Below are 27,381 nucleotides of genomic sequence, written 5' to 3'. Positions count from 1 at the left end.
GCCAATGCAGCACAGGGTCAATTGTGTTAGGAGCCATGGAGAATCCAGAGTTGGTTGCTGCCCAGGCCTGGTCAGGGCTGGCCAAGGTAGACAATGGGTTCCTCTGTGGAGTTCAACTTTAAGCTCACCTTCCCACCAAATTTCTCAACCGTCCTTGACACCACAATTGTTGAATGAACCCAACAGAAAGTAACCCTAGAAATTAGGACACTTCATCCCAAAAGACCTTTAAATAGGGGAAGTTCACTTGTGCACGGCTGCTCCTTGCTACAGAAGACCTGGGACAGAGGACTGCTGTCTGCCCTCTCTGGTCGCCCTGCCTAGCTAGAAGAGCTGTAAGTAACACAAAACTTAAACTTTTACACTGAGTTTTCATCATTGAAGCTATGCCTCCAATCTGACCTCTGACTGTGGGGCCACCCCAGAGGAACCCAGCGGGTGAATCCCCTGCTGTGAACGTCTGTCTGGATCTCTGGTGGCTGCTGGGGGCATTGGCTACAGCTAAGGTAACAGAGAAACTCAAGCAGTTTCCTTCTAAACACAAGTGTCCTAGTTGACATGTCCAGTAGAGATAATTGCAGGTCTTTGGAACATTGTTTTGAGAAAAGCCTATTCAGGTCCTTGGTCTGTTTTTCAATCAGGTTCTTTGATTTATGCTATTGAGTTGTTTGACTTCCTTATGTATTCGGATTTGCCCCTTCTACCATGTAGGTTTTGCAAATATTTGCTCTCATTTTCTGGATAATCTTTTCACGCAGTTGATTGTTTCCTTTGCTATGCAGATGCTTTAGCGTTCAATACAGCCGCACTTGTCTATTTTCCCTTTTATTGCCTGTGCCTTTGTTGCCATAGCCAAGAAATCATTACCTACATCAATGTCAAAAGCTTTATCCTTATGTGCACTTCTAGTAGTTTATGGTTTCGGGTGTTGCATTTAGGTCATCTTAATTCTAGGAATTAGAGTCCTGCCATTGGCTTCCCAAGGAGAGACTTTGCTAGGGACTGTGCAGAGCAGTGCAGCAATGAAAGCCTTGAAAGATTAGTTAATGCATACAGTTCATCCCACAGGCACGAGCAGACAACTAGAAAAAGAATAACAGCCACTTACAGCTGTCTTAGCCTAAGCTGGTTTCAGAAACAGCTTGTCAAAATTTCTCCAGACTCTACAATAATGTTGAATATCAAACTTTTAACCCCAAAGTCCATGTAATTCATTCAGGCAATCACCCAATATTATTCAATTTTCATGTAATTCACTAAGGCAATCACCCAATATTACTGAAATTTTAATCTTCTCTCTAATTCATTCTCCATGTAATCTTTTCCAAATCTGTAGTGCTAAATGCTGTCAATTTTGGAATGATTCCTCCATTTATATCTTCAGTTGCAACCACCTAGCTGAACTCCAGACTCCAGAACCTGTGTCCTGACATGTCCACTAGAATCTCCGACAGGTATCTCATCCCTAGTGTCCAAAACCAAACTCTTCATTGTACATCTCCCCAGCTTGCAGGCACCACGTGCACATACAGGTGTTGTCATTTCAGAAAATGGCACTAGTGTCTCTGCAGTTGTTCAGGGCAAAAAATAAAAATATTCTTCACATAGCCCCATATTCCATATTCTTACATCAGCAACTGCTGTTGCCACTGTACCTTCAACATAAATTTTAAATGAGGCCACTTCTTATCCCCTGCACTGCTGGCTCCCTGTTGCAATATACACTGACTTCTAGCCCAGGCTTCCACAGCCCCCTTGTAACGGGGTGCCTGCTGACACTTTGGTCCACTGTAGTCTATTTTCCACTGAAAATATCAAGGTCTTATCATGGTTTGCAGGTATGAGCCCTGGCTCTTGACCACCTCTGTCCTCAACTTCCCCCACTGTCCACACCAGCCACCAGGCTTTTTTCAGAGGAGGTTGTTAGGGGTTGAATTGTGTTACCCCAAAGTTCATATGTTGAAGACTTAACCCCTAGTGTCTCAGAATGTGGTACTGTATCTGGAGAGTCTTTGAAGAAGTCATTAAGTTAAAATGAGGTAATGAGAGTGGGCATTAAACCCAATACGACTGGAATTCTTACAAGAAGAGGTTAGTACACAGTCACACACAGAGGACAGACCATGTGAGGATGCAGGGAGAAGACAGCTGTCTGCGAGCCAAGTAGAGAGGCTGCAGAGAACACCAGCATGCTAACACCTTCAGAGTTCCAGTCTACAGCACTGTGAGAACACAAATTTTTGTTGTTTTAGCCACTCAGTCTGTGGAAATTTGTTGTGATATTCTGAGCTGACTAATCCAGATGCCAACATACATGGTTTCCAGGGCCCTTCAGCTCTGAGCACTGGCAGAATCTTGGACAAGAGAAAATTCTTTGGCAGCGATTGCAAAGTCTCAAATGAGACAGTAAGAGTGAATAGTGAGAGATGAACATCATTCAAGTCTGTCCTCCTGATACAGCTCAGACCTAGGGCACAAAGCACAATGGTTACCACAAGACAAACTCTTCCAAACTGTATCAGTGTCTAGAGCCCCAGAGGGCAGTGAAAGTTTACCAAAGTGGTAAACTTCTCTTCTGCAAAAACCCTGGCTTCCTCAGCCTGACACCCTCTCTGAGAAAGTGGGCACCCACCTTCTCCCCCACCCCATCCAGGGCCTCTGCCTCCCAGGAAGGAGGGTAGCCTGCTGATGCATGATCCAGGTGGTGCGCCTCTCCTGCGTCTTTACCTGAAACGTCAGAGGCCGGCTTTCATTTTCACATCTGCATTGATAGGCCCTCCCGTATGAGCAGTTTCCCCAAGAATGCCCACTTTCCTCACAGCCAGAGCAAGATGGCAGCTCTGCTTTACAGCGTTCATCAGCGCTGCCCCTGAACACTGCTTTTCGAGAGCTGGTCAATACCCCTGTCTAGCGAGGCTCTTTCCCAGCCATTTTCAAGATGCAACAACCGGGTACTAAGTCCTGACAGGCACTAATCTCCATGGTTCCCCAGGAATGAACAAATAAGGGAATAACCACACGTATCCACATGTATCCACAAAAGTAGTGCCTCTTTCTTAAAGAGGATGGGGAGCTCATTGCCCTTTCTTAAAGAAGCACTACTTTTGTGGATACATGTGGATACAGAGGATGCCCCCACAGCTGTGCTCTTGCAATTGGTGTCCGGCAGCCTCTGAACAAGTGAGGAAGGTTCATCCAATAGTGCAAAACTGGGCTGTAGGTGCCCACAAGGACGATCCAGAGATCCTCATGTTCACGAAGGCCCCTATCTCTCTCTGTCTCCCATCTGCTTGCCTGTTACCAGCAATAAATATGGTCATGTCTAAGCATCATTTGTCCCCTGGAATATCCTGGAATACAAAACGTCTAGTATACAACCAGATTCTGTTACTGTTTTATTTTCTTCCAGGCCAATTCCCTTGCACCCTATTTTTTAACACAGTTAAGATAATTCCTATGTTAAATAATTAATTCATCCATCGGGGAGTACATGCCTTCTAAGAGTGAATGTCCATATTATGGGTGGAAATCCTCTTTTTGTCCTGGCCCTAAGTAACCTAGACAAGTAGACCTTTCTACCCTGAGGTCCAGCTCCTCAGGGTAGAAAGTGCAGCATCGACATCTCTATGAAAATGACCAGGACAATAGAAACAAAAAGGTCAGAAAAAAACTAAAGAAAAAAATAAGGGAAAGAAAAGGGGAGACTACATGGCCCAAATACATTGAGTTAACTGTGAAAACGCATTTTTGGAGATAGAGAAAAGATAAAGCACAAGGTATAGAGACTAAATTGTTTGTTTCCAGGTTCTCAAATGGAATCTTGCCCTGATTTGGGTCTCAATTAACAAAGCACAAGGACAGCTAAGCCTGTAGCAGGTGTCGCTGAGGATATAGGTCCCAGAGTGATGCCCAGTGGCAACAGGTGGGTCTGCAACTGCAGGTGCCCATCACCTGGTGACCTTGAGGAAGATGGAGCAGCGTATTGGGCACAGTGCTGGGTTTCAGGGTACAGGAAATAAGATCAGAGAAGCCCAGAGGAGGACTGTGTCTGCTCATGGAAGACATATCTCGCAGATCCTATTAGAGCAGAATAAAGAGATCATAACTGGCCATCTGTCGGCCATTTAAGATCTGGTTCTTCCTTTCATGCTCTCTGTCATTTCTATCACACAGTCCTCTCTCCCTGCACACAGGCACTCAGACTCAGAGACATGCACATGCACACGTACAACACATACATCCCCAGTTTCCACCTCCCAGCACACTCCCCTCACCACACGTGCATACGTACATGTAAACATACAAGCATACGCATAGGTGCACACACACCCTGAAGTGCAGACTCCAAACTCTAATACATCTGGTTTAGTCTCTGAGGCCGAAGCTGCTCACACTGACATGCACAGGCCATAAAACCAAATTTTTGCACCCAAGACCCCTTGGAGAGAGTCTATTGCTCCCAATTTAGAGTCGGAAGACAGAGGCCATGATAGATGAAGTCATTCACTAATGACCCAACAGCTAGTTGACGACACCACTGAGACCACAGCTCCCAACAGACAGCATATTGGCCTGCTGTCTTACCTGATCCTATAATGGAGTATTCATTCCTGCAAAGAGGACACCTACATCTGGGTCCTCTGTCCCAGGTTGTTTCAAGGCTAGGCCCTGGTGCACTTTCTCCAAGAGGCTCCAGAGAAGGACAAGGGTCCTCAGGGCTGTGAGCTTCCTATACATGAATGTCTCTCAAGGGACCGAACGATTTTGAGGACCAAGGGGAGTAAAAAGTTCCCAGCTCTGTGCTATCTGGAGGAAGCAGCATCCCAGGGCAATGAGCTACCCCAAACCCGTGTGGCTGTGGGATAGTGGCATCCTTTGGGTTGATAGTTCAGACCTTTGACAGTTCTCCAATCCAGCGGCTGCACTGAAACACCTGCTCTTCATGTTCATGAAGGCCCCTATCACTCTTCCTGTCACCTATCTGCTTGACTGTTACCAGTAATAAACACACTTCTAAGCATTATTTGTTCCCTGGAATATCCTGGAATACAAAACCCTATTATAAAACCAGATTCTGTTGTTACCTTAAGTATTTTCTTTCAGGCCAATTTCCTTGTCCTCTACTTTTTAGCACAGTTAAATTAATTTTTATGTTAAATAATTAAATCATCGATCAGGGAGTACATGCCTTCTAAGAGTGAATGTCCATATTATGGATGGAAATCCTGTTTTTGTTCCAGCCCTGAATATAAGAGAGGCAAGATTAGAACCAGAATAAAGGACAAGAAAAACAGTATTAAAAAATATACTAAAATTGGTATGAAATCAGAAATGACAGCAAATAGCCAAAGTAATCTTGAGCAAAATAACAAAGATAGAAGCATCATGCTCTCTGATTTTAAAATGTATCATAAAGTTATTGTAAGCAAAACAGCATGGTCTGCTGTAAAAGCAGACACAATAACCAAAGGAAAGGAGGAGAAAGCCCAAAACTAAACCCAAGTATTTATGACTATTTGATCTTCAACAAAGATGCCAACAACACAGAATGGGGCAAGGAGAGTCTCTTCAATAAAAGGTATAAGGAAAACTAGATATCCACAAGCAGAAGAATGAAATTGGACACTTGTTCCACACTATACCCAAAAATCAACTCAAAATGGATTAAAGACTTGCATAAAAGACCCGAAATTGTAAATCTAGAAGAAAACATGGGGGAATATCCTTACGACATTTCTCTGGGAAATTATTTCTACAACAGGACTCCAAAAGCAAAGACAACAAAAGCAAAAATAGACAAAGGAGGTTACATCAACTAGAAAACTTCTGCACAGAAAGGAAACAAAGGGAAGAGATGACCCATGGACTAGGAGAAAGTATCTGTAAACCATACATCTGATGAGGGGCTAATATCCCAAATATATAAGGAAGTCAAACTACTCAATAAGAAGAAGACAAACATCTCAATTTAAAAATGGGCAATAAACCTGGCCCACAGATATATGGAAAACATACTCAACAACACTAATTATCAGGAAAATGCAAATCAAAATCACAAAGAGGTAATCATCTGTTAGAATGGCTTTTAACAAATAGACAAATAATACGTGTTGGTGAGGATATTAAAAAAAAGGGGACCCTTGTACACCATTGGTGGAAATATAAATTAGTACAGCCATTTTGGAAAATAGTACGGAGGTCCCTCAAAGCACTAAACATAGAATTACCATATGACCCAGCAATCCCACTTCTGGGTATATCTCCAAAAAATTGAACTCACTATATCAGCCGGGCTCGGTGGCTCACGCCTGTAATCCCGGTACTTTGGGAGGCCAATGCAAGTGGATCGCAAGGTCAGGAGATCAGACCAAGTACATACTCAAGCATATGGGAAACACAATATGATAGTAGTGTCCTTATCATCATTAACAGTTTGGATCAAGAAGAGGCATTAAGCATACAGACTCACTCTGTAATGAAAGCCAGGAGAAAGAGGAGCATCCAAGGGATCTTGAGGATGAAGGCAGCCCTTCCCCTCCCAATCACATGCCCACCTCCTCTCACTGCAGCTTCTGTCTCAGGCCTTCTCGCAGCAGAGCTATAAATCCAGGCTCACTCCTCACTCTCCACACATCCACACCTGCTCTCCCTCCTCCAGGTGACCCCAGCCATGAGGACCCTCACCATCCTTGCTGCCATTCTCCTGTTCGCCCTGCTGGCTCAGGCTAAGTCACTCCAGGAAACAGCTGATGACGCTGCAACCCAGGAGCAGCCTGGGGAAGATGACCAGGACCTTGCTGTCTCCTTTGAAGAAAATGGACTCTCTACTCTTAGAGCCTCAGGTAGGAGACATCAATCTTGCAGATCTGCAAAATCTAGAACAAAAGGATTGGAAACAGGCTCTGGTATCAAGTGTGGAAAAGTCTACCTCCCTTGAGTGACTTTACTTAATCTTCCTGGACCTTGATTTTCTCATTTCTAAATTAATCAGTGAGAACCAAACACATCTAAAAGATTTTCTTTCTTCTAAGACTTTTAGTTTCAAGATATTTCTGTGAAATTTGCTACTGTTAAGATAGAAAGAGCTACACTGACTTGTTATTTGTAGGTCTAAATGGGTAGACTTAGTTATAGAGAGAATATTTTACTTTGTCCATTGGTAAAGCTTTTAGAACCTAGAGAGGAACCTATGGGTGTGTTTCGATGTAGGCTAATAGGCTTAATTAAATCTTTCTACAATACATACTTAGATCCAAACATCATATTGTGTCTCATACATATACACAATTATTATTTGACAATTAAAATAAGTACATAAGTAAAATGTTAAAAAAAAAAAAAAAGTGAGAGAGAGAGAGAACGAAGAATTTGAATTTGGAAGGTCTTCAAAGACTCCTTGAGCACCAAAGTATTTGAGTCCATGACATGAGCATGCACAATGCAGCATCTCAGAAACGGATCCAGGTGCATTAGGGAGCCTTGTTAGGACATGGAGATCATACATGGAGGTCAAGATTAGGAGTATGGATTAAGCAGAATGAAGAGTAGGTAACCCTGGGGTTGAGAGGTATATTGTTTTAAAAGGGAGCAGGTAATAAACATGTCCTGAATAGACTCAGATGGGGAAAGAGCTATGATCTTGCATGACTAACACAGAGCTAGTATGATTTCTTGTCATTTATGACAAAGACATGAATTTTCTCCATCCTAGCAAGGTTCTCCTTGCCTGGGAATACAGTGTGGGCACTGCTAGGTCGCCCTCTGATGACTGAGGACATCTCAAGGTGGAAACATAGTGAAGCTACTGAGGAGAAAAAGGAGAAACAGCCCTTGGCACAACCAATGACTGATACAGTGTCTCTTGTTTAGACTATCTCAGTTAGTCTGGCTCTGGCTGTCCTTTTCCCCACCTCCCTCGCTGTGCCTGACCCTCTCTTCTTTCCACAGGTTCTCAGGCAAGACGCACCTGCCGTTGCCGTTTTGGCCGTTGTTTCAGGCGTGAGTCCTACTCTGGGAGTTGCAACATCAATGGCCGCATCTTCAGTCTCTGCTGTCGCTGAGCTTCCTAGATAGAAACCAAAGCAGTGCAAGATTCAATCCAAGGTCCTGAAAAAGGAAAAACACTTCGCTCTGTGTACCTTGTGTCTTTCTAAATTTTTCTCTCCAAAATAAAGTTCAAGCATTAAACTTAGTGTGTTTGAACTTTTAAATTTTCTTTTCTTTTTCCTTTTTTTCCCTTTTCCTTTTTATATGGTGGATTGTACGGTTCCTTTGTATAGACAATTCTGATCCACATTAAGTTAACTGGTTTTTGCATTCCAATAATGCACTATTCGAGCATCATAGAGCAATAACGAAATAGCAAAAATGAATACAATTGGGTTTGTTGCTGTTGTTCTTGTTTGAGACAGTGTCTCACTTAGCCACCCGAGCTGGAATACAATGGTGCAATTACTGTTCACTGCAGCCTTGACCTCCTGTGCTCTAATGATCCTCCCACCTCAGCCTCTTGAGTAGCTGGGACTATAGGCATGTGCCACCACACCCTGCTAATGTTTTGTACTTTTTGGAGAGACAGGGTTTCACCATGTTGCCCAGATTGGTCTTGAACTCCTGAGCTTAAGTGATCTGCCCTCCTCAGCCTCCCATAGTGCTAGGATTTCATGCTGAGCCACCATGCCTGACAGGATATAAGTGTTAATTGGAATAGTTTGAAACTTAAAAGTTCAGTGCATTCCTAATGATACTCAAACAATAGAAGTTTACAATGAGAGGCAAAAAGTGGTTGTTGGCTCAAAGGAAAGATAGATCTGATGGGCTAGGTTCACTTGTCCTTTAATTTTAAAAAGTGGGAAAGCATTGCTATACATAATTTTTGAAATTTTAAGCAGATGTGTTAAATACATATGCTATACATTAAGCTTTATTTCACTCTATTTTGGTAAGTGATATATAACTGTATCAACAAGATAGAATAAAATAAAGTTTAACAAGGAAAAAGTTAAAACTGTGCCAAAAACAGGAGAGACTGACAAGCATCAGTGATTCAATTAATAACCAGATAGAAGAAGAGCTCAGAAGCTGGTGACCATAGAGGATGAGGCACAATAACCAATGAGACAAATGGTCCTTTACTGCACCCCAAAAGCTTAATTAGACCAATGTTTAATGAAGGAGTTGGTCTCAATTCTCCATCCCTTCAAGCATATGAATTCTACTCATTATAATAAAGCTATACTCATTTTAATAAAATGCTAGTGAGAAAATATATGTTAATATGTTTTTAATTATGCCGATGAACCAAGTCAATAATCATAATGATAAGACAATTGACGATACACTTACGGCTGTGCAAAAACTTAAGAACAACGTATTTGTGAGAAAGACAAGTTTCTAGAATTAAAATTTATATAAAAGACGGACTGAACAGTGCCATGACATGACAAAAAAAAAAACAAACAAACATTTTTATTACAACAACAACAAAATGTATCAGCCTGATAATAAATAACAAGTAGTCTGACTTTGATTCATCTTAGACACATACAAGCACTGTTTCCTGATCAAGGGTCAGCTATTTGACCCTAGACTTGCAACCTCATTTAGTAATCTGCAGTCTCGGAAGATCAAGAAAATCATAGGAAGGAGTAACATCAAAACAAATGAGAAAAGATATCAAATCCATGATATGGGCCCTTCTATATCACTTTTGGTATAATGAATGAATAAGCTTGGGATCATCATTCAGGAATATGTTTATCTATTCTTGAAGGTGTTAGATGTGTCTAAAATCAACCGGGCATACTAAATGTATGACATCAATGTAGATTAAGGGAATTTAAATAACCACCGTTGTATCAATATTTATTACTCAAGAACTGGTTTAAACTTAGTGTAAATAGTGATGAGAATTTTCTCTGTGCACAAAAGCCCTTTCAATATTAAAGAACCTACCAAGCCAGTGCAGGCTGGTGCTGCCTTTCTTCATCTTACGGTTCTTAGTGAGAGCTCTCCACTTTACTCGGAGATAGGGGGTCGGGGCTGGTTCTCTGCCCCAGCAACCCTTCTGAGCAGGACTCAGCCTGGGGGACAGAGCGGGATTCCCTCTCAACAACAACCGCAACGAAAAAAACAATTTGCTGGATACCGCTATTCAGTAGTGTACCTATGCAGTTCCCTCGGGGTAAGTTTATAAGGGGCAGGAACTCCCCCTACTGTCCTTAAAGTGCTACTGTAGCGCTGCAGGCCCATCTTTCTGTAAGGGCAGGTTCTCCTTGCCTGGGAATACAGTGTGGGCACCGCTAGGTCGCCCTCTGATGACTGAGGACATCTCAAGGTGGAAACATACTGAAGCTACTGAGGAGAAAAAGGACAAACAGCCCTTGGCACAAACAGATTGCACTTCAGTGAAAATGCTCTGGCTTCGATGTGGGGTGGGGTGAAGGAGAGAAGGATGCTGAGCAGAGAGAAGGTCCTCATGACCACCAGTCATCACAGAGGACGGTCGTTACTTCTCACGAGGCTGCAGGATCCTGATGGCTAATGAGGGGGAATCATACCCATCCTGTGTTTGCATTTGTTCACTGAAAGCTGGACCCAGGAGTAAGGGGTTTTGTGGAATAGGGCTTGGACGTTTGTACATATGTGAGTATGGAGGCTGGGAGGAGAGGGGAGAGAGGAAAACAAACCATTTGAAGTTCCCTTATTGTCTCCAAAGCCCTTTGATGTTCTTCTTGTTCCAGGTCTGCCATCTATTTGCTTGGTGCCTCTGATGACTTCATGAGATGTGATACAGATCCTGAGAAGATTCCCTGCTTCCCGTCTGTCTGTATGTTTACCAACCACCATGTGAACTACCCTGTGATATCTCCTATTCCTTCTGGAGTAAGCTGAGGCCACTTCTTATTTCCCAAAGGCAGATCAGACAATTCCAGAATTCCCCTTTAAGTCAAGACCAGGAAATCAAGACCACTTATCCTTAGAAGAATCTTGTCCTCTTAGATAGATCAGGGTGGCTGAGTAAAAGCTCCCGGGCAGGATTGCCAGGTGATAGGGGAATTGTTGTCTTCCCCTTGAGCAAGTGGGGAAAGTGGAGTGGACAGCTTTAATTCATAACGAACAAGCACAATTTGGGGTGAAGGGCTGGGCGCGGTGGCTCATACCTGTAATCCCAGCACTTTGGGATGCCGAGTCAGGTGGATCAGTTGAGGTCAGGAATATGAGACAAGCCTGGCCAACACGGTAAACCCTGCCTCTACTGAACATACAAAAATTAGCTGAGTGTGGTGGCATGCACCTGTAATCCCAGCTACTTGGGAGGCTGAGGCAGGAGAATCGCTTGAACCCAGGAGGTAGAGGTTGCAGTGAGCTGAGATTCTGCTACTGCACTCCAGCGTGGGTGACAGAGCAAGACTCTGTCTGAAAAAAAATTGGGGTGAAGAAGGCAGGTTTAATTGGAAACCTGGTTCTTGGTTAAAAGGCCACCTCACACTGGATAAATGATTGCCAATTTCAAGTAAATATAAAACAAATGCAATTACACACACAATGCACATCTCTGGAAATGGCTGAAAAGTTTCAGAATTCTTTCACTCCGCACAGACCTCAGCAATGGGATTTAACAGAAAGCGTTTATGTCCATTGCTTTTCGAAGGACCTGGGAGAAAGAGTCTCTGTCCTGAGCGATGATGGTCTATGAGCAGTAAACCTCCCCGAGGTCCACCGTGGTCTCAGTAAAACACTATTGCTAGGACCCACTCCACAGAGTGCCTGATTCAGCAGGTCTGGGGTGGGATCCAGGAGTTGCTATTGCTACCATGTTCCCAGGTGACGCAGGTGCTTCTGGTTCAGAGCTCTGGCTTTGAGAACACCTGCTGTGGTGTGAGAAATGGCATTGCTCTCCCATGGCTCCCAACAACACACCTCAGGGATCCTTGACCTGTTGGTTTCAGAAACCTTCCTCATACTCTGTTTTATTCACCCTCTCCACAGCCATAACATCAATCTTCTTATCACTTGGAGATACTCTCATCTTAAAAATGCAGATTCCAGCGTCCTACCCTGCCTGGTCCCCACCCCTCAATCTTTCTGACTCAGCCACTCCCACGCTGTCACTCAATGTCGTCAACACCTCCATTCTCTAGGAACACCACTATTTCCCAATCAGTTGTCCAAACTCTTAATTCTTTCACATCCAGCCCTGGTCTATGTTCCGTCACTTAATCACTATTGAATGAGGACCCTACTCTCTCATCTTTCCCCCCTACTCTCTCATCTCCCTGGGCAAATGCCAAATACTAAGCCCACATCAATATTATAGTGTTCTCACCTTCACCTTGATGCTGAGAGAAAGTCCCAACCTCGGAAACCCAGTTAAAGCACAACTAAGTTCTCTGCCCTGCCTAGAAATCTTCTAAAAATCCTTACTTTTTCAATCTCAAAAGAGAACAAAATTATGTCACAGCATCTATTCTAGAAAAGCTCTTTTAAAAAAACTTTTCACTCTTACGAAATGTGAAATGGGAGAGGCATTTTATAATTGATGATTATGTTGAACTGCAACAACATACACAATAAAAGTAAGTGATAGGCCGGACACAGTGGCTCACACTTGGAATCCCAGCACTTTGGGAGGCCGAGGAGAGTGGTAGATCACCTGAGGTCAGGAGTTCAAGACCAGCCTGGCCAACTTGGTGAAATCCCATCTCTACTAAAAATACAAAAATTAGCAGGGCATGGTGGTGCACGCTGGTAATCGCAGCTACTTGGGGAGGCTGAGGCAGGACAATTGCTTGAAGCAGGGAGGCAGAGGTTGCCGTGAGCGGAGGTCGCACCATGGCACTCCAGTCTGGCAGCAGTGCAAATTCTGCCACACAATGAAGAAACAAACAAAAGTAATAGTATCATATAGCATAAAATATATAACACTGTAGTTGTCCCAAAAGAGCTTTTTGAACAAATGATCTTACAAAAAAGTTGAGAGTGAAGAAAAGCGTAATAATTGCCTCTACGTTTGAGTAAACAAGGTTTGCTTGGAAAAAGTTAAGGACGAATATCTCTCAGATTACACTAATCCAGGTCACATAATAAACCACACTTAGTGTAGCAATATACCACAATTTCCATCATCTCACGCATATTTCATTTTATATTTGGCCCCAAAGCACTAGTGCACCAAATATAGAAAAAGAAAATGCATTTGGTAACTTTAAAAAAATTGGTTTTACCATTTTTTGTGTTATTTTGTTTTTTTAAAGCTACTCTATTGAGATAAAATTCACATGATGTAAATTTGCTCGTTTAAAGTGCAGAATTCAGTGGTGTTTAGTGTATTCACAGATATGTGCAGCAATAACCACAGTCAAATTAATGTTCATCATTTCACAAAGAACCCCAGGGCTTTCCATTCCTCCCTTCCTCTGTTCCCATCCCTCTACCTCTGAGCAACCACTAAGCTGTTTTCTGTCCCCACAGATCTGCCTATTCTGGATATTTCATATAAATAGAATCATGTAAGGCATGGGCTTTTGAGTCTGGCTTCTTCACTTCCCCATGAGCGTTTGTGTGGACATATGCTTTCATAGTTTTTGGGTACATACCTAGGAGTGGAATTCCTAGTTTACAGGGTAATTCTATGTTTAACTTATTAAGGAATCCCTAAAACTGTTTCCCCCACAGACTGCCCCATTTTATACCCCCAACAGCAGTAAATTTCTCCACATCCTGGAGAACTTTTGTCTATTATCTGCCTTTTTGATTCTAGAAAACCCTGGTGGATAAGAAGTGGTATTTCATTGTGGTTTTGATTTGAATTTCCCTAATTAATAATGATGTCAAGAATTTTTTCATGTGCTTATTGACCATCTATATATCTTCTCTAGGGAAATGTCTAAAGGGATCCTTTCCCCCTTTTTAAAATTGTTTATTTAGCTTTAAGTGTTTAGTCATAAGAGGTGTGAGTATATTCTGGATACATGTCTTCCATGAGATACGTGATTTGTAAGTATTTTCTCTCATTCTGTGACTTGTCTTTTCACTTTCTTGATAGTGTCACTGGAAACACAAAATATTTTAATTTTGATAATATCCAATTACCTGGTTTTCCTTTTGTTGTTCATGCTTTTCATATTCTATCTAAGAATCCATTGTCAAACAGAGGTTATGAAGGCTTGTCGCTACGTTGTCTTATAAAATTTTTATGCTTTTAGATTTTACATTTAGATTTCTAACCCATTTTGAATTAGTTTTTAAATGCAGTGTGAGGTAGGGTCCAATCATTCTGATGAATGTGGCCATCTAGTTTACCCCACCATTTGTTGAAAAGAATTTTCTTTACTCCATTGAATGGTCTGGGCACCATTGCAGAAAATCAGTTAATAACCATAGACACATTTTTATTTCTGAACTCTCAATTCTATTCCACTGATCTACGTCTATATTTACACCAGGACCACCCTGTCATGATTACTGCTTCTTTGTCGGATGTTTTGAAAACAGGAAGGTTTTCTTCTTTTTCAAGATGATTTAGCTATTCTGGGATCCTTGCTATTCCATATAAATTACAGAATCACCTAGTCAGTTTCTACAAAGATGTCATTAACGATTCTGAAATAGATTGAGCTGAATCTGTAGACCAGTTTGGGGAGCACTGACATCTCACATTAAGCCTTACAATCCATGAGCATAAGATCTCTTTCCAGTTATTGAGATATTCTTAAAAACTTGTCAACTTTTTGTGGTTGTGGGAGTATAAGTTTTGCACATTTTTTCTAATTCAACTACTAGCTATTTTCCTTTTGATGCTATTTGTAAAAGGAGTTTTTAGTTTCATTTTTGAAAAGTTTATTATGAAAGAAAGAATACAATTGATTTTTGTGCACTGGCCTATTTTTCAACCATGCTAAACTTCTTTATTACTTCTAATAGTTTTTTAATAAATTGTTTTTGATTTTCTACATATAAAAGCTCATGTTTTTGAAAACGGAGATTATTTTACTTCTTTTTTTCTAACCTGGATTTCATTTAATTTTTTCTTCTTGCCTGATTGCCCTAGAACCTCCAGCACAATGTTGAGTAGAAGTGGTGACTTCAGCTATCCTTGGCTGGTTTCTGAGCTCAGTAGGAAAGCTTTTTTTTTTTTTAATTTTTTATTTATGTATTTATTTATTTATTTTTTAACCATCAAGTATGATGTTAATTGCAGGTTTGTCATAGATGTCCCCGGTGCCAAAAATGTTGGGGACTGCTGCCTTAACAGATGGAGAGAGTTCCCCTGTAAACCCAGTGAGTGTTTTCATGCCTAAAAGTGTCTCATATTTCACTAACTGTATTCTTATTTCTTCATCTTTTTTCTCTGTTCTCTGGACTGTGTAATCTTTTACCTATCAGTGTACATATTTTCTAATTCTTGGTTCTGCCAGTTTAAGTATACTATTGAGCAGTCGTTAATAACATTTACATTTCAATTATTCTACTCCTCAGTTCCAGAATTTCATGTGTTTCTCTGTAACTTCACTTTATTATATTCTGCCTTTGAAAAGATATTGTCATCAGTTGTCTTTAATTATGTAATAATGACTTCTTTTAGTTCTTTAGTCACATTTATCATTAATACTTATTTTTTTCTATTAAGTTCTTTATATACTTAGATATTTACCTTTATTACATGTATGGTTTACAAATATTTTCTCTCTCTTGCTAGGTTGTGTTTTTGCTCAGTTAATTGTTTCCTTTGCCAAGCTGATGTTTTATAGTTAAATGAACTACAACTTGTTTAATTTGCTTTTATTACCTCTGCCTTTAATGTAATATCCAAGAAATAATCTCCCAGTTCAATGTTAGGAAGCTTTATCCCTATGCTTTCTTCTAGTAAGTTTTATGATTTCAAGACTTATATTTAGGTCTTCAATTCATTCAGAGATGATTTTTACATACGGTGTGAGATAAGGGTACAAATGTAGATATACATCGAATTATCAGGTTGTATACTTTCAACAGATATAATTTCTAATTGTCACTCCTCTCAATACAGTTGGGAATAAAAAAACTTTTTTAATCTTATTCAGACCAACTCTTTACCTAGTATCCCACTGAGCTTATTTCCCTGATACCCTGATGAGGCCATTGTTCTCTCCACACTAGCAGCGGCAGGAGACGATGCCTTCGAGAACCTCAAAAACCTCCTTCACGAGGGTGGAAATGTCCCGGAATTCTGCAATAAATTACTCTCTACACTAATCGGGTCTGTCTCCAGCCTCAGGGTCTAGACCACCAGAGAATAGCAGGGCTCATCTTCAGAAAATAAGATGCATTTATTCCCTGAACTTATTGAATAAGAGCACTGTTCCTTTTCTTTTTGGACATTAAGAAGGAAATGTTCCAGCAGATGAGACACAGGAAATTATATCATGGTCCTAATCATCCCTTTTGGCTTGGACCCAGAACAGACACTCAATAAACAGACTTGCTATGATGAAAGCTGGGAGAACAGAGAAGCATCAAAGGGATCATGATGGCAAAGGCAGCCCTTCCCTTCCCCAATCATATGCTCCACCTCCTCTCACTACAGCATCTGTCCTAGGCCTTCTCCCAGCAGAGCTATAAATCCAGGCTGGCTCCTCACTCCCCACACATCTACTCCTGCTCTCCCTCCTCCAGGTCACCCCAGCCATGAGGACCCGCACCCTCCTCACTGCCATTCTCCTGGTGCCCCTCCAGGCTCTGGCTTGAGCCACTCCAGGCAACAGCTGACTAGACTACAGCCCAGGAGCAGCCTGGGACAGACGACCAGGACTTTGCCATCTCCTTCACAGGGGACACAAGCTCAGGTTTTAGAGCTTCAGGTGAGAGCCGCCAGCATTGCAGAGCTAGGAGTCTAGAGAGGAAAAACCAGGCACCTCTAGAATCAGACTCAACAGCTGGCTCTTTCTCTTAGGTGATCACCTCCCCAGGCCTCAGTTTCCTCGTGTGTATACTGAAAAGACATAATCAGATGATATTCAATGGACAGTGATCCTCCAAAGATATTTGATTCTGTGAAAAGTCAGTGAAATTTAGTAATCTTATGCTATGTGGAAACATACTGGGGAGTCTCTCTGGAATCAAGGTTGAGAACCCACGCAGAAAGAAACATATTTCTGTTTGTTCGTTAGAGGAATTTCACAAATGGGAATGGACCTAAGGGTGTATTCAACTGTGTATGTGAAGAAGCAGCATCACAAAAAAGTGAGCAAATGAGAATAAGCCTCTAACCCTGCCTGAGAGCAGCACTGCTCTATACGTTGATTCCTACTGATTGAGCCGATCTTGCTGCTGCTGTGATGTGGCCACCGTGGTGAACGCAATCAGCCCAGTAGGTACCCGCACAGGGATTCTCCTTATCAACCACCTCTGACCCCAGTCCTGATGCCTGATGCTTTCTCTGTGTCTCTAGGCTCAGCGAGGGGCTTGGTGTGCTATTGCAGAATATCAGGCTGTCATTTTTCCAAACACCACTATGGGACTGCACCAATAGTGGGATCTGCTATCTTTTCTGCTGCCTCTGAACATGGAGCACAGAGGAAAATGTGTTCATCGTTTCCTTTGAGATCTAGAGAACTCTTTTTACTCGTTTACCTTGTCTTCAATTTTCTTTTCTTATTCCAAATAAAGTCTTTGTGGCAAGTTCTCCGTGCTTGTACCTGCTTGCTGTTTAATGCACCTCTTAGTCAAGACTCTTTGGGATGCAAGTACCAGAATCCTAAATTCAGCTTTTTAGGCAAAATACAACTCCAAATTCTAGGAACATCAAGGACAAACATTGGCTTCAGACACAAATTGATTTACAAGCACAAATTATGTGGCCGATTTCTCCTTCTGCTTCTCAGTCTTTTCACTCTGCCTCATTGCTATTGAATTCACTCAAAGGTAACTCCCATGTGGTAGGAAAAACAACCATTGTCAGCTTCCAGTTCACACAATCATATCATCGCTACTTCTTAGGAAAAAAAAAAACACCATGTTCTTTCCTGAAGTGTTGGAGCTTCATTGAACAGACCCAGATCACACATCTGGCTTTGAAGACCTGGGGTTGTCAGAGCTCTATTGAAGAAAATTTAATTGAGATTGGAATGGACAGCTAAGAAAGCTGTAATGGGATGGCTGTGGTGGCTCATACCTGTCATCCCAGCATCAAAGAAATGGTTTCAGACCAGGAGCAGTGGCTCATGCCTGTAATCCCAGAACTTTGGGAGGCCGAGGCGGGTGGATCACCTGAGGTCAGGAGTTCAAGACCAGCCTGGCCAACATGGTGAAACATCGTCTTTACTAAAAGCACAGAAATTAGCCGAGAGTGGTGGCACGTGCCTGTAATCCCAGCTACTTGGGAGGCTGAGGCAGGAGAATCACTTGAACCTGGGAAATGGAGGTTGCTGTGAGCCAAGAGCATGCCATTGCACTCCAGCCTGGGTGACAAGAGCGAAACTCTATCAAAAACAACAACAATAAAAAAACCTGTAATGAGTACAAGAAAAAGCATAGGAGCACCTCACTGCAACAGACTCATCACCAATATTTTCCACCCATGCCAGGGAAATTCAAGATTTTCATATTCATAAAGTTGTATTTATACAAACAAAATGCAGATTCCTCAACTGTATTCTGAAAAATGCACCCTTGAGACAGGAGAATAGGGAAGTAGGGTAATCAAAGGGTTAAGGGATAAGGAAAAGAAAACCAGATGCAGCCAGTTCCAGGCAAGCTTAGGCAGCACACCAAATTCTTTTAGCTTAATAAAAACCCTAAATGGGGGGCTTCTGAGCCACTTGCTTGAACCGGCTCCCACTCTGTGGAGTGTCAATAAATCTGTACTTTCGTTACTGCGTTCTCATGTTGCTTTGGTTTGTCTTTCGTTGCTTCCTTCTTTTGTTGTTTTGTTTGTACGTTTTGTTGAATTATTTGTTCAATGCACTAAGAATCCGGGCAACTCACAGTCAAGACCTTCCATCTGGTAACACTCTCTTGGGTTCCCTTCAAACTGATGAGGACCTGATTTTACCTGAAAATACAGTTTTAAAGGGGCACCGAGAAAACAGATGTGAGGGAAAAGCTATCCAAGTAATCTGCGTCCCTGCTGGTGCTGCAGGGCGCTGAGGTTCTGATACCCAGAACGTCCTGCACATCAGCTACTGAGTAGGAAACCAGGTCTGGAGAAAGGGAATGAACCAGGAGCTCAGCGCCCACTGAGATGCTCAGAGCATTTGCCGGGAAGGCCACAGCGCCTTGTTTTTTCCTAGAAAGCTGTTTGCTCTTTGTTCTCTTGCCTATCTTTGCAGGTGGGCTCAGTTCCTCTCTCTGTGGAATGCTTAGTCTTCCTCCAAGCATGGTATCTGGGCTCCAAAGCCACCAGTCCTCTTAGCACATGTGGACTGCTAAAAAAAATTTAAAATGCCATGAACCAAGTTACTCTAATATTGCCTGGAAGGTCACCCTCACTACCTCTCAGCGCTCTGTCCTGCTAGACAACAGTGACCCTTCATCTTCTTTGTTCCAACCCTCCACACCCTAACTCCTGCCACCACTCGGAATCGCCTGTGGAGGCTGAGAAATCCAAATCAAGGTGGTAGCAGAATCAGCCTCTAGTGAGGACCAGCTTTTTGGTTCATATGCAATATCTTCTCACTGTGTCTTCATCTAGTGGAAGGAATGAACGAGCTCTCTGGGACCTCTTCTACAGGGACACTCATTCCATTCATGGGGACCCCACCGTGCTGACCTGCTCACTTCCAAAAAGGCCCCTTCTTTTAATGCTATCATCTTACGGTCTAAGACTTCAACATATGAATTTCAGAGGAAAAATGTATCAGGCCACAGCACCATCCAACACAGAGAAAGTGAAAGACACCAGTTCACTAGGGCCTAATCCCAGAAAACAGCATGGCGTCTAGTTGCATGTAGTCTGTCGGTCACAATGTCACCCGTCCTAGACCCAACATGAGAGAACAGAACCTTCCTTTCTATGAAAAAGAGTACAAGGATTTAGGGGTCATATTTTAAAGCAGCTCAAGGAAGCTATTTCCTTATGGTTTATTGTAAAATAAACCTGCTGCAGACGCCAACACCAGACACATAGACAGCTAGTGAGAGGCGGCTGGGAAAGGCAGAAAAAGGCAGGGGACTCGGAGCTCCTGCCTGTCCCAGCTGGATCTGCAGGCCCAGAAGTAGCTGTGTGGCACAGGCAGCATCAGGACCCTCCCTGCAGGACGGGGGACAAAGGGCTTAAGGGAGGGACAGGGCGACGCACTCTGAGGAGCTGGGAGGTGGAGGGTCCTCCTCAGAGCTCACCTCCACGCATCTCTGACCCACGCTAACACGCATGCTGTGTTCCGTGACTACCCTTTCCTACCGGGTCAAAATCATAACCCCAGGGCCCTGCCCAAGGTCCACACACACTGTGGCTGCTGGGGCCACCAGACACCATAAGCGTGTGTGAGAATATGCATGCTGCTCCTGGAAGCCTCAGTCCTCTCACACCTACAGTCCCACCCACAGCTTCTCCAGAATGTTGGCCCCAGCCTGATGATGTCAAGGTTTTTATTGAGTCTAGACTCACTTCAATATTCCCTAAAATTCAAATGCATGTGTCCGAAAAAACAGCTTCAGTTGCGTCTACATATAGTGTCTACAGTGTGGACACTAATTGGCTACACTGGCCACAATCAGTGGAAAAATCAGGCTGGGGTTGGGGGCTATGGATCAACATGGAAGTGAAAGTACTGTAAAAAAGTTTTAGACGTAACACCTTTTTTGTTTAAACCACAGAATTCTGCCAAGGTTCTGGTGCAGCCAAAAGAGAAAAGCAAAAAGGACCACAGAGAAGAATCCCTCTGTTCTAACTTGAGTGTTACAGTTTGAGGATCACCTGGGGAAGGATGGAGACAATGCCTGGGTGTGACCTCAGCACAGACTGAGAGCCTGCTGGGGCTCTGGGCTACCGAGACCTGACCACAGTCTATGGAGGAGGCAAGGATGGGAGCATGGCCACGAGGCAGACAGAGCAGCGTTCAAGCAGGTGGTTTCCAGTCCAGCAGCCAAGAACGGGAGGGAAGGAGAGCACAAGACGGGGTTGGAGCAGAGAAGGCCACCCCTCCAGCGACAGCCGCCATCAGTGACTCTGAGCCAGCTGGAGGGTCTCTGTTCTCCCTGAGCTCCCCAAATCGCTCTGGGTGCTGCATGGAAAGCCACCGCCTGGGCCAGGCCACACATCTGCGACAGGGCTGCTGCACCCGCTCTCCCTCTTCCTGGACAGTGCCCAGGTTTCTGCAGGACACACTCATGGCCCCTCCAGCACTGTTGTAAAGATTCTGGGCATCAATTGGTCCTCAGTGGGCTGACAAAGTCCCTTGCAGTTAAAAACCAAATCCTCACCACTAGTGTGCCAGCCACTTTGCGGCAGGCCTTCCATGTACTGGGACATCGTGTCTTTGGAGACAGCTATAACCCACTTGTCCATTCTGCTGAGGCCCACCAATATCATCACTCAGAAGCCCTTCATATCCATTGGGGCCACAGCAGGATACAGTCTGTAGCTGGCCCAGCAGCTGATCTCTCCAGGCCATGCCTGGGTCCCAGGTTCTGAGTTTCACGGGGAGGCCCTCACTACCGCCCATCACAATTCTCATAGCCTCTGGACAAAGCACACTAGTCCTGGCTATGGGCTTCTGCACGTGTAGTCTTCCAGGGAAGGTAACTCCTTATGCCCTGGGTGGAGCAGGTGTTCTCTTTTCGTGGCATTTCTTCACTTTCTCCTTTAGAAACACACGTATCATTGATTCAGATGGAGGCTCCCCCCTCAGGGCATCACAACACTGGGGTGGGTTAAGGGAGTCTCATTTAGTTCATCATCTCCAAGCCACAAGCCTCCTCAAGCAGCACAGTGGTCTCCAAAAGTCATGGTTATTAATGTCTCTGGATGTGCTACGGACACCCAAGGCACCAAGGTCCTTCCAAGGGCCATCACTGTTTTAATTCTCAACTCCATGGCCACCATCGCCTCATCACAGGTGGGCTAGACCCACTGTGCTGCCCACCATGGTGATCACAGAAGACTTAGCTTCTTTTTCCCTTAGAGATAACATCATTTACATGTTCTCCAATAATGAGACCTCCCCACACCATCACAGGACATCCACCATCTCAACATCAAACATTTACTGAACAATGAATGGTGGATGGATAGTAAACTATGATCTTCTGGGGACTGACGCCCCAGGCCCACTGGCACCCAGCAGGGCCACGAGGCTTTTGCTAAACCACATCTCTCCATTTGATAGGCAACTTCTGGCACAAGCTCCCGTTTTTACCGGGTTTAAAGGTTAGCTAATATTTCCCACTTATTCCTCCTGGCAGGAAGTAGGGATTATTGCTCCAGAACCCACCAAGGGTGCAGTCAGAGGCAGTAAATGAGGAGAAGAAGCCTTCAAATTAGAGACAACAAGTATATCAGGCAAAGACCATATGGAAGTGCCATCACCAAACGTGGCCATGGGGGAGAAAGGCTCCAAGGAAAAGTGGGTGTGAGCTGACCCCATAATCTGTGTCAATATGGAAGCACTGGGAAGAAGCCCTGAGTGACAAGATGTCAGTGTTCTCCATGATTGGCCTTGTGTGGTATCTCATGTACATGTGGCTCGTAGGGTAGCTATTAAACCCAGGCCTTGCAGCCTAGAGAGCTGCTGGGAACAGGACAGCCCTAGTCAGAATTTGTACCCCAGGCTGGAAAACTGGGGAATTCCAGTTTGGATGGTCTCGATCTCTTGACCTCATGATCCACCCGCCTCACCTTCCCAAAGTGTTGGGATTACAGGTGTGAGCCACTGCGCCCGGCCAGCATCATTCTCAACGTAACCAAGAACTATGGCATTTTATTCATAATAAAGACGTGCCTAAGTTATGTGAACTACATGAGCTCCTCCAACCCCAAGTCAAAATCTTAGAATCCATGCCAGGCTTTACTCACATCTCTTCGTTCTGCTGCTGATGGTCACATAATGAAGTGACAAAGTAAACTGTTATTTACACGGTATAGAATATTAGCAGTCACACCTGCCACAGACAGCTCACCACCATTATACATTATACATCTCTAATGAGTCCTGCCCTTGGGTGTTAGATCTAAACAAGACCAAGACAGGAACCAGCTCAGCCCTCTGCCTAGGCAGCCATGAGCAGGTGGTGAGCGTGTGAACACTGGACTCGAATTGGAAAGACCTCAGAGGCCATTTAAAATGACACACTGCATGGCTGACACGTGTGTGACAACAACAGAGCTAAGAACTTCAACGCCCTTACCCTTTTTATTCCTCAGACAATCCTGTGAGGTAGGTGCTATTGTTATATAATAACGGTTACCCTTATTCCTCTTTACAAAATGTGGAAACAGAGGCACAGAGAAGTTATGCCACTGGCTCAGTATCTCAGAGTCAGCACACGGGCGACATAGGATGCCCCCACAGCTGTGCTCTTGCAATTGGTGTCCAGCAGCCTCTGAACAAGTGAGGAAGGTTCATCCAATAGTGCAAAACTGGGCTGTAGGTGCCCACAAGGAGGAGCCAGAGGTGCTCATGGTCATGAAGGCCCCTATCTCTCTCCATCTCCCATCTGCTTGCCTGTTACCAGCAATAAATATGGGCATGTCTAAGCATCATTTGTCCCCTGGAATATCCTGGAATACAAAACCTCTAGTATACAACCAGATTCTGTTGCTATCTTATTTTCTTCCAGGCCAATTCACTTGCACCCTACTTTCTTAACACAGTTAATTCCTATGTTAAATAATTAACTCATCCATCAGGGGAATACATGCCTTCTAAGAGTGAATGTCCATATTATGGGTGAAAATCCTCTTTTTGTCCTGGCCCTGAGTAACTTGGACAAGTAGACCTTTCTACCCTGAGGTCCAGCTCCTCAGGGTAGAAAGTGTAGCATCGACATCTCTATGAAAATGACCAGGACAATAGAAACAAAAAGGTAAGAAAAACAAGTAAAGAAAAAAATAAGGCAAAGAAAAGGGGGGACTATATGGCCCAAATACATTGAGTTTACTGTGAAAATTCATTTTTGGAGATAGAGAGAAAATAAAGCACAAGGTAAAGAGACTGAATTGTTCATTTCCAGGTTTTCAAATGGAATCTTGCCCTGATCTGGGTCTCAATTAACAAAGCACAAGGACAGCTGAGCCTGTAGCGGGTGTCGCCGAGGATACAGGTCCCAGAGTGATGCCCAGTGGCAACAGGTGGGTCTGCAACTGCAGGTGCCCCTCACCTGGTGACCTTGAGGAACATGCAGCAGCGTATTGGGCACAGTGCTGGGTTTCAGGGTACAGGAAATAAAATCAGAGCAACCCAGAGGAGGACTGTGTCTGCTCACGGAAAACATATCTCGTAGATTCTATTAGAGCAGAATAAAGAGATCATAACTGGCCACCTGTCGGCTATTTAAGATCTGGTTCTTCCTTTCATGCTCTCTGTCATTTCTATCACACAGTCCCCTCCCCCTGCACACAGGCACTCAGACTCAGAGACATGCACATGCACACCTACAACACATACATCCCCAGTTTCCACCTCCCAACACACTCCCCTCACCACACGTGCATACATACATGTAAACATACAAGAATACGCACAGGTGCACACACACCCTGAAGTGCAGACTCCAAACTCTAATAGATCTGGTTTAGCCTCTGAGGCCGAAGCTGCTCAGACTGACATGCACAGGCCGTAAAACCAAATTTTTGCACCCAAAACCTCTTGGAGAGAGTCTATGGCCCACAATTTAGAGTTGAAAGATAGAGGCCATGAGAGGTGAATTCATTCACTAATGATCCCACAGTTACTTGATGACACCACTGAGACCACAGCTCCCAACAGAGAGCACATTGGCCTGCTGTCTTATGTGAAGCCCATAATGCAGTGTTCATTCCTGCAAAGGGGACACCTACATCTGGGTCCTCTTTCCCAGGTTGCTCCAAGGCTAGGCCCTGGTGCACTTTCTCCAAGAGGCTCCAGAGAAGTACAAGAGTCCTCAGGGCTGTGAGCCTCCTATAGGTCAATATCTCTCAAGGGACCGAAGGATTTTGAGGACCAATGGCAGTGAAAAGACCCCAGCTCTGTGCGATCTGGAGGAAGCAGCATCCCAGGGCAATGAGCTACCCCAAACCCGTGTGGCTGTGGGATAGCGGCATCCTTTGGGTTGATAGTTCAGACCTTTGACAGTTCTCCAATCCAGCGGCTGCACTGAAACACATGCTCTTCATGTTCATGAAGGCCCCTATCACTCTTCCTGTCTCCCATCTGCTTCACTGTTACCAGTAATAAACACACTTCGAAGCATTATTTGTTCCCTAGAATATCCTAGAATACAAAACCTCTATTATAAAACCAGATTCTGTTGTTATCTTAAGTATTTTCTTTCAGGCCAATTTCCTTGCCCTCTACTTTTTAGCACAGTTAAATTAATTTTTATGTTAAATAATTAAATCATCGATCGGGGGTACATGCCTTCTAAGAGTGAATGTCCATATTATGGATGCAAATCCTGTTTTTATCCCAGCCCTGAGTATAGGAGAGGGAAGATTAGACCCAGAATAAAGGACAAGAAAAACTCTTTTTCAGGTTTTATTTTAAATGACAGCAGGTTTGAAGTCAAGAGGACAATAGATAATGGGCACCTTGCTACAGTTAAAGAAATGAGGGAACGGGAAAGGCATTTTATCAAAATAATTATTTACAAACACATTAGGAAACTAAAAATATTTTCCATAATGTCAGTGGAGTTTTCTCATCTTCCTTTCTTTCTTACTTGCTCTTTCTTTCTTTCTTTCTTTCTTTCTTTCATTTCTTTCTTTCTCTCTCTCTCTTCCTTCCTTCCTTCCTTCTTTCTCACCCACCCTCCCTCCTTCCTTCCTTCCTTCCTTCTTTCCTTCCTTCCTTCCTTCCTTCCTTCCTTTCTTTTTGACAGAGTCTTGCTCTGTTGCCCAGGCTGGAGTGCTGTGGTGCAATCTCAGCTCACTGCAACCTCTGCCTTCCAGGTTCAAGTGATTCTCGTGTCTCAGCCTCCAGAGTAGCTGGGACTATAGGCACCCGCTGCCACATCCAGCTAATTTTGGTATTTTTAGTAGAGACGGAGTTTTATCATGTTGGCAAGGCTGTTCTCAACCTCCTAACTTCAAATCATCTGCCCACCTTGGCCTCTCAAAGTGTTGGGATTACAGGCTTGAGTCACTGCACCCCGCCCAGGGGAGTTCTCTAGAAATACTTCTGCCAGAAATAATAAGAAACTTGATTGGCAACAGAGTTGTGTCCAAGGCTGAGCAATGGGCTGCCGACGGGGGCCTGGTCCTGGGAAGATGGGCCACTGGGCATCTTCTGGCTTGGCCAGTGCTCAGCTCGGCTGTCTGAGCATACCACAGGGCCTGGACAGTGGTTTTTAAACCACTCATTTCTCTTTCCAGAATTTCTGCTCACCCAATTAATTTCGGGGTCAGAGAAGGATGAAGAGAGACTGAAGATATCAATTTCTACAATTTATAAGGACTCTGGGTGATCAAACACATGACAGAATTCATGGAGAAAGGTTAGAACCAGAATTAAAATGTTCCAAATTGTTTCTTCAGTCATTTCTAGAGATTCAGAGAGACAATGCCAGAGAGATGTAGGCTAGGAAGCAATCATGGAATGCTATCTGCAAACTCAGAAATGTCCAGTGAGAAACAGAGCAGCAGTACAAATACAGATGGTTTAAAACCTGGTGCGAAATGGCCACCAGGGTAAAACAAGGGCCATGAAAGCTGGAATCACCGATACAGGAAATTAGTCCCTCCCAGTCTCCCTGTTAATTCACGAATTCAAATTGATATTATAGATATTACAGATCTGATTCAGATCCTCTCATTTTCATAAGGTAGAATAGGTGGGAGATACACTCTATTAGTTTCTCTGCAAAGAAAGAAAAAATGGATTAACTCTCTACTCCACTGGGACCCAGGTCTGACCCAAGAGAGTCATCCAGAGAGTACCAGGGACCATCTTTGGAAAACAAGAGGCATTTGATCCCCACATTTATTGAATGAAAGCACTGTTGCTTTTCTTGTCAGAATATATAAAAGTAAACACTCAAGCAGAAGGGAAACAGGATAGTAATGTCCTTATCATCATTAACAGCTTGGATCAAGAAGAGGCACTAAGCATACAGACTCACTCTGTGATGAAAGCCGGGAGAAAGAGGAGCATCAAAGGGATCTTGAGGATGAAGGCAGCCCCTTCCCCTCCCAATCACATGCCCACCTCGTCTCACTGCAGCTTCTGTCTCAGGCCTTCTCGCAGCAGAGCTATAAATCCAGGCTCA

General features: G+C 43.6%; 1 protein-coding gene across 2 annotated transcripts; it reads left to right on the top strand.

Moving 5' to 3' along the window:
• The first annotated feature begins 229 nt into the window (after positions 1–229).
• Positions 230–8,187, top strand: MNP2 (alpha-defensin 2). Of its 2 annotated transcripts, NM_001032863.3 has the most exon segments (3): positions 230–335; positions 6,659–6,842; positions 7,948–8,184. In NM_001032863.3, coding segments are annotated over 2 exon segments (285 nt in total). In that variant the 5' UTR covers positions 230–335; positions 6,659–6,670; the 3' UTR covers positions 8,061–8,184.
• Positions 8,188–27,381: the final 19,194 nt, after the last annotated feature.

Source organism: Macaca mulatta, chromosome 8 (genome assembly GCF_049350105.2).
Source record: "Macaca mulatta isolate MMU2019108-1 chromosome 8, T2T-MMU8v2.0, whole genome shotgun sequence".
Lineage (NCBI taxonomy): Eukaryota > Metazoa > Chordata > Mammalia > Primates > Cercopithecidae > Macaca > Macaca mulatta.
Note: the sequence above shows the minus strand (reverse complement) of the source record. Positions and strands in the feature narration are given on the sequence as shown.